This window comes from Neofelis nebulosa, chromosome 16, assembly GCF_028018385.1.
Source record: "Neofelis nebulosa isolate mNeoNeb1 chromosome 16, mNeoNeb1.pri, whole genome shotgun sequence".
Lineage (NCBI taxonomy): Eukaryota > Metazoa > Chordata > Mammalia > Carnivora > Felidae > Neofelis > Neofelis nebulosa.
The window spans coordinates 24,656,276-24,664,106 of record NC_080797.1 but is presented as its reverse complement, the minus strand read 5'-3'; the positions used below and the strand labels follow the sequence as shown (position 1 = coordinate 24,664,106).

General features: G+C 48.7%; 1 protein-coding gene across 9 annotated transcripts in view; it reads right to left on the bottom strand.

Moving 5' to 3' along the window:
* Positions 1 to 712: 712 nt before the first annotated feature.
* The window catches only part of ABCA8 (ATP binding cassette subfamily A member 8), a 92,991-nt gene continuing 85,872 nt past the window's right edge, over positions 713 to 7,831 (bottom strand). For 8 of the 9 annotated variants that reach the window (XM_058705484.1, XM_058705485.1, XM_058705482.1 and 5 more), the window contains 7 exons: positions 6,695 to 6,770; positions 6,525 to 6,619; positions 5,759 to 5,878; positions 5,419 to 5,559; positions 3,099 to 3,178; positions 1,261 to 1,316; positions 713 to 1,129 (listed from right to left, as the gene is read on the bottom strand). In XM_058705484.1, coding sequence (XP_058561467.1) covers positions 1,031 to 1,129; positions 1,261 to 1,316; positions 3,099 to 3,178; positions 5,419 to 5,559; positions 5,759 to 5,878; positions 6,525 to 6,619; positions 6,695 to 6,770 — 667 coding nt within the window. In that variant the 3' untranslated portion in view covers positions 713 to 1,030. Of the gene's footprint in view, positions 1,130 to 1,256; positions 1,317 to 3,098; positions 3,179 to 5,206; positions 5,316 to 5,418; positions 5,560 to 5,758; positions 5,879 to 6,524; positions 6,620 to 6,694; positions 6,771 to 7,831 lie in introns of those variants that run through there. The other variant, XR_009255382.1, reaches the window with a different exon arrangement.

Sequence of the window (7,831 nt, the reverse complement as noted above, 5' to 3'; positions counted from 1 at the left end):
AATTTGTAAATAAGCCACTTAGTCAAGAAAGAGACACGCGAGAATCCTTGAAGTAGAAAACATATTTCAGGGCATCTGGGTGGCTCAGTCACTTGAGCATCCGACTTCGGCTCAGGTCATGATCTCACGGTTGGTGACTTCGAGCCCTGCGTCCGGCTCGCTGCCGACAGCCTGCTTCAGATCCTCTGTCCCTTTCTCTCTCTGCGCCTCCCTTGCTCGTGCTCTCTCTCTCGAAAAATAAATTAATTAAAAAAATAAATTAATTAAAAAAAATTCAAAACGGCACATATGAGATTTATTTTATATTTTCCACCAACTTGGTCATTTATCAACTTTCTTAGGCCAGGCGGCAAATATCCACGAACCATCCGTGGCAGAACAGGCAACTCTGAAGCCTCGATTTTAAAATACAATGAAAATGGGACTTCAATGGTTTACCAGGATTTAAAAAGTTCAGTAAACTCCTAATCACAAGTACGTGTGTATGCTATTCATAGCATTACCAGTGGATGTGTTTTCAAATATATTGGTATCAGATATTAGAACGAATGATGCCATCATATTTTTAGCCATAAGAATATACAAAAAAAAAATCTATTTCGAAAAGTATGACACCTTTGACGTGGTCACTTCAATTCTTATTAAAATATCAGCTTCACAGAGTCTACGTGAGAGAGTATTTTAAGGTTTTGATAAACAAACAAACAAACAGTTGAACCCACTGTGTTTATTGTACTCAGAAAATGAAACAGTCTCGTAAGAATGAGTTTGCTTGTTCAGTATTATGCAGAAATAGGGAATCAGGGCCACCTGCAGAGACACAGAGGCTGTGACCAGGAGGCGGGCTCAGTCATGTGCCTCTGTCCACGCGGTCACTGCAATTGCCCAGCGCTTGCTCCTTCTCTCCACCACAGGAAGAATCATGTTGTGTTTACAGTATAGTTTCTAGAAATCTGACATTGAAGCTATAAAAATAAATGTCTCAAAAAAACCAACTGCAGGCTTGAAAGGAAATAGAGGTTTTGGCGCGTCAAGCGTCCTCCTGGGGGAGGAGCTTCCATCTAACTGAGGGGTCAAGTTCTTCGTCAAAGTCATCCAGCTCCTGCTCCTTGGAGAGCTCCAGGAACACCTGAGAGGGGCAAGAAATGAAGAGACGGGGAGGTCACGCTGCCTCCCGCAGCTCCAAGCGAGTGCAAAGCACGGGCACAGCTTGTACACTTCTGTCCCACGGATGGAACAAAGTCCCTAAAACGGACGCACCTGCTCCAGGGTGGACTGCGAGAGGCTGTACTCCTCCAGGTCGAAGCTCTGTTTAACTGCAGAAGGATGGGTGCACATGAGGAGTTCATAGATACATATTTTAATGTTTACTTATTTTGGAGAGAAACAGAGAGACAGAGTTTGAGCAGGGGAGGGGCAGAGAGAGAGAGGGAGCCACAGAATCCAAAGCAGGCTCCAGGCTCCGAGCCGTCTGCACAGAGCCCGACGCGGGGCTCGTACTCACGAGCTGCGAGATCATGACCTGAGCTGAAATTGATCACTTAACCGACTGAGCCACCCAAGGCGCCCCAGGAGTTCATATATTTTTATATCCGGACAGTTCAGCATCCAGTACAAACAACTTTTAAAAACTTGTTGAATAAAAAAGTTTCAATGACAATGTTCCTAGTTTAAGGATTGCATTCAGTTAAAAATACGCCAATGCTGGGGCGCCTGGGTGGCTCAGTCGGCTGAGCGTCCGACTTCAGCTCAGGTCACGATCTGGTGGCTTGTGGGTTCGAGCCCCGTGTCGGGCTCTGTGCTGACAGCTCGGAGCCTGGAGCCTGCTTCGGATTCTGTGTCTCCCTCTCTCTCTCCACTCCTCCCCTGCTTGCACTCTCTCTCTCTCAAAAATAAACATTAAAAAAAAAAATTAAAAATGAAACACACCAATGCATTCACTTGGGTCTGGGGAGAAAAGTGCTCACGCAATGCTCATTTAGCACAGTGTTCGCGATGTCTGTTTAATGGAGGAAACGGTGCTGCAAAGGCCTCCTTCCCTGTGTGTGAGCCAAGGCTTTTGCACACTCAGCACAGGAAGAAGTGGAAGGAAGACACATTTGGCAAAGGGAAGCATCAGAAGATGATATGGAAAGATGTTTGAGGGTTTCTGGGGAGCAGATATCTTTTGTGGGCCTCTCTCTCCAGTGACAGCTTGCTCCTAATTGAGTTGAAAACCCTTGTCCTTAACCAAAGTGGGACTAGTCCCAGCCCCGATGGGAGGGCAGTAGACTGGAAATAGGTCGCCAGCAGAACCTCCAGGCCAGTACTGGCCACAGTGTCGGTCCGGAAGGGACTGCACGAACACATGGTCCAGAGAGTTGGGGTCCTCAGCTCGGAGAATGGAAAGGGGGCACTGCCGTGACCATGAATGTTATCGGCAGGAGTAAAAAAAGTCTTCTCGAACCAGGAGCCTTAAATGTCTTCCCTAGGGAAGGTGGCAAGCCAGCAAAAAGATCACTGAGCCGTGACAATGGAAAGCGCATAGGGAGGGAGTTGCGGCTAGCACAGTTCAGAGAAGCAGAGCTAATGAGCTCTGATGGCAAGAAAAGCATGGGGCAGTGAGGACAGACGCAGCGTGGTCACTTTTGAAGTGCAACAGACAAGGGAAGATTGTTCTAATGACCAGACAGGGGCCAGTTTCTTAATACCCAGCCTAAGGCAATAAAATAAGATGCAAGTCCATATAAAAATTGAATTGTAAATATGCATGCGTCAATGTTCCCAAAGAAAGCATCCTCCTTGAATGCATACACAACTGAATTTTGATTTAGGTTGTTCCTGTGTGTGTGTGTGTGTGTGTGTGTCCACACACACACAGGAAAACCCCACCAAAGGTAAAATCACTCCCATTAACCCCCTGCCCCTCCTCCAACACCCAACACACACAGAATCTGTCCACCTCTTTGATCCCGTGCCCATAAAATTCAACTGGAGATTTGAACTCTGAAAACGAACACCTTAGGGCACATTCCGTTCTTGTCGTGCCGACGGATTCATCTAGGATCTGGAATTACCTGCTTTCCGGGGGATCTTACTTCAAAGTGTGTCGCTCTTACCCTTCTCTAACATGAAGAAAGCTCGTGCTAAAGGTCGAACATCTTCCACTGGCACTTTATAGACCATCACCGAAGAGAACCTGGGGGGAGAGGGGCGGGGCTGAGGCCGGTACCACCTGTGCATGTGCAAGCTGGCTGCGTCCCTCTCTCCGGTCGCTGTCCTCCTAAGAGTCAGTTTGGGCCAGCGAAATGCCCAGGCTGAGGCCGTCCACAAGGACAACTGGGAGGCAGGAGGGGATCGTGCCCTTGGCTTCTGAGATCAGAGGTGCAGTGCAGGTAAAACGTGGACATGTGCCAGAGTCACCTGTCACCTTATCTTTTCAGCTGAACACTAGCTCCTCAAATATCACCTTCCAGCCAGGGACTGATGCCTGGTAGTTGCTTGACATCATCCAATTCACGTGGGGACTCTGGGTCTTTTCTCCAGAGAACTCATCTCTCTCTGACCTTGCCCCATGCTCTCCTAATTTGGGATAATATAATTGAATCCTGAATATAAAACTGAAAATATAATTGAAATTGAATTGAATCGCATTTTTAAAAAATAATTTGTTTCTCAGACGAACACTTGTCTTTTTACCATTTGAAAATCAGGAGGATTTAGATTTCATTTTGTTAAGATACTATTTGCGCGGGGCACCTGGGTGGCTCAGTCGGTTGAGCGTCCGACCTCGGCTCAGGGCATGATCTCATGGTTCGCGAGTTCGAGCCCTGCGTGGGGTTCTGTGCTGACAGCTCGGAGCCTGGAGCCTGCTTCGGATTCTGTGTCTCCCCCTGTCTCTCTCTCTCTCAAAATAAATAAACATTTAAACATTTTAATTTTTTTTTTTTTTATTTTAACATTTTTTATTTATTTTTGGGACAGAGAGAGACAGAGCATGAACGGGGGAGGGGCAGAGAGAGAGGGAGACACAGAATCGGAAACAGGCTCCAGGCTCCGAGCCATCAGCCCAGAGCCTGACGCGGGGCTCGAACTCACGGACCGCGAGATCGTGACCTGGCTGAAGTCGGACGCTTAACCGACTGCGCCACCCAGGCGCCCCAAACATTTAAACATTTTAAAAAGGATGCTATTAGCTCGCTTTGTGGGGCAATCGTTCTCATCTATTCTCGTTCCTTGTGACCTCATGACCTATTTCTATTCAGTCGTGGGCTGCACACAAGGTACAGCATTGCTGTGATACTTATACTCCACTGTAGAAATAGTATTTTCCCACCGTATTGTTGTGACTTATCACCCTTTCCTGTTTTCTCCCCCAACTCCTAAATCATCTGTCTTCTGTCATCAAGTCTAGCTGATAAAAATGCCCCTAAAATTAATCTCTTGATTTTTACTGTATTATGCTCCTGAGAACTGTGCCATTACTAGACTGTTTATAAAATAGATTTGGAGTGAAATAATTAGGTTTATATTCTTGTGCCACTTGTTAGCTGTCATGTGACCTCACTTATCAGTTTCCTATTCTTTTTTTTTTTTTAATGTGCATTTATTTTTGAAAGACAGAGAGACAGAGAGAGAGAGAGAGAGAGAGAGAGAGAAAGCAGGGGAGGGGCAGAGACAGAGGGAGACACAGAATCCGAAGCAGGCTCCAGGCTCCGAGCTGTCAGCGCAAAACCCGACATGGGGCTCGAGCCCATGGACGGTGAGATCATGAGCCGAGTCGAAGTCGGATGCTTAACCCTGAGCCACCCAGGCGCCCCTCAGTTTCCTATTCTTTTTTTTTTTTTTTTCAACGTTTTTTATTTATTTTTGGGACAGAGAGAGACAGAGCATGAACGGGGGAGGGGCAGAGAGAGAGGGAGACACAGAATCGGAAGCAGGCTCCAGGCTCCGAGCCATCAGCCCAGAGCCTGACGCGGGGCTCGAACTCACAGACCGCGAGATCGTGACCTGGCTGAAGTCGGACGCTTAACCGACTGCGCCACCCAGGCGCCCCTCAGTTTCCTATTCTTAAAGGTAACAATCAATTCCACTCATTAAGGTCCTTGTAGTGGCCAGACTCTCACAATGCTCTTTTGAAACCATCCCAGGAAAAATGGAAAAACGGTGTCTTCCTTGGCAAGTCTCGGGGAGGATGAAGTAGAATAGCGCAAGATGAGGACAGTACCGGGCACTTAGCACTTAGTCCCTCTGATTTTATACCAGCTCTTCTCTTCTCCAATTTAGGTTCTTGGGTGTCCAGCAAATAACTTCTTTGAGGTTTCCTTTGGGGCTCACTGTGGACTCCGAGGGCCATAAATCAATGAAACCGGCAAGGTCAATGAAACCGGCAAGGAAAAGTTTGGTATCAGATCAAAACCAGCAAGCACCCAGCTTTACCTTTCCTGCCGAGCAGCCTGGGGGAAAACCCTCAGGATTTCGCGGTGGAGGCTTTCCCTTTGCTCGAGGGCCTTCACTTTCATCTCCAGTAGGTAATTCTTGCCAAATTTGCTCTTCAGGTGTTGGATGGAACCGATACACCTGGAGGTGGGAGGAGGATGTGGTCGTAAGAGACAGGGGAACGGGACAGGAAACACCACGCTTGAGACCCTTGGTGTCTAAAGGACCTCACTGGTGGACCCAGATGCGGCAGCTACGGCCGCGCGGAGACCTCCCTCTGTCCACAGACTCCTCCGGCCGTGCACCTGGGCGCCCAGTGCGGGGGTGGACGGGCACCCACCTCAGCCTTCCGGACACCATGATGGCCACGCGGTCACACACGGCCTCCGCCTCTGCCATGTAGTGGGTCGTCAGGAGGGCGCCTCTCTCTGTGTTCTTAAAGGTGGCCCGGATTGCCTGCCTGAATCGTCAAAGGACCATGTGCAATTGCGAAAGGCTTCTCGTTAATCGTAAGTGGGCAGAGAGAAGAATTGTAACTGGCACGAAGGTTGAGTCATTTGCAAAAAGAGCTTAAGCAAGGGAGGGACCCGTGGGGGGGGGGTGGGAAGGCAGGTGGGAGGAGGGGGGGGGGGAGCCAGGCGTTGGAAGAGGAGCTGGCACAGAATACCGTGTCGATCACGAGGTGGCACTGAAAGAGAAATGCTGAGCAGGAGACTGGTTACGAAAAGGCTGCGCAAAGGAGCAGGGAGAATCCAGCAACAGAGGTGTCACAGCCTCGTAGGAGAAAATGCATTCCTAAGAAATATACAAGGTGACACGGAGGACCCGATCCCACCTCGACAACCTAATACTGGGCCCTTGCTCTAAAACACCAGCCTGGCGTGGTTATCACCGCGGCGATCAACGATGCCTACTCTTTCTTCAGTGATGGACTATCATCGGGGAGAGGTTTCCTTTTTGGTTTGCCAAATATCGGTGGCCCTAACGATCCTGAGAGGTGTCTCCTTTAAGAGACAGTTTAAGGGGCCATTCTTACAGCAGGAAAGCAATTCACAGATTTCCTACGGGGCACTGGAGCTGGCCCCGACGGGGTCGTGCCCCCTCACCACATGTGCTGCTGCCCCTCGGGGTCCATCCCCGTGGACGGCTCGTCCAGAAGCACCACCGATGGGTTTCCCAGGATGCTCAGCGCGAAGCACAGCTGGAACGAGAGGAACAGCGTGTCTGGGGCCGACATGTGGGGTGTGCAGAGGAACGCTGAGCTCCCCCCTCTTACCTTCCTCTTTATTCCCTCGGATAAGGTCCTCACGGGCAGCTTCAGCTGGTCCTGAAGCTTGAGTGCATCCACCAGCCTGAAGGAGGGAAACACGATGGGGCATCACAGTGAGGAAGTTGGAAGGAGGGCAGACCCGCAGCCCAAGGATGCAGAGCGGAGCTCAGAAATGCGGTTCTGAAAATAGACGCCAGGCGATCTTTTCTTTTTTTTTAAATTTTTAAAAAGTATTTTTATTTATTTTTGAGAGAGAGGCCCAGAGTGTGAGCAGGGGGAGAGGCAGAGAGAGAGAGAGGGAGACACAGAATCCGAAGCAGGCTCCAGGCTCTGAGCCATCAGCACAGAGCCTGATGCGGGGCTCGAACTCACAAACCGCGAGATCATGACCTGAGCTGAAGTCAGATGCCCAACCAACTGAGCCACTCAGGTGGCCCTACATGCCAGGCAATTTTAAACTGGTTGGTCTGATCCCCTCAGAGAGATAGTTTTCTCTTTTAAAAGAATAGAAGCACATTTCATGATTTCTAAATAGTTGTGCCAAAATAAATACTTTATACTTAATTGTACTTATATTTTGCTTTTAAAAAATATTTATTAAAAAAATTTTTTTTAATGTTTATCTATTTTTGAGAGAGACAGAGACAGAATGCGAGTGGGTTGGGGCAGAGAGAACGAGGCACAGAATCCGAAGCAGGGTCCCGGCTCCGAGCTGTCAGCACAGAGCCTGATGCAGGGCTCGAACCCATGAGCTGGGAGATCATTACCTGAGCTGAAGTCGGACGCTCAACCAGGCGCCCCCAAAAAATGTTTATTTATTTTTGAGAGAGAGAGAGAGAGAGAGAGAGAGAGAGAGAGAGAGAGAGAAGCCTAAGCAGGATCCGTGCTGTCAGCAGAGTCTGATACAGGGCTCGAACTCACGAACCGTGAGATCATGATCTGAGCCGAAGTTGGGCGCTTAACTGAGGCAGGTGCCCTATGCTTAATTTTAGTATTTTTGGTAACTTTCACTGATGGTTACTTTTTAATTTTCATATTCAGTATGAGAGGAAAATGAACACTTTGAAATACAGGAAACGGGTTTCTAGTGGGGAATCTACCCATTGTGGTCTGGGTCAGGGGTTGATCGCTCGCTCTCCCTCT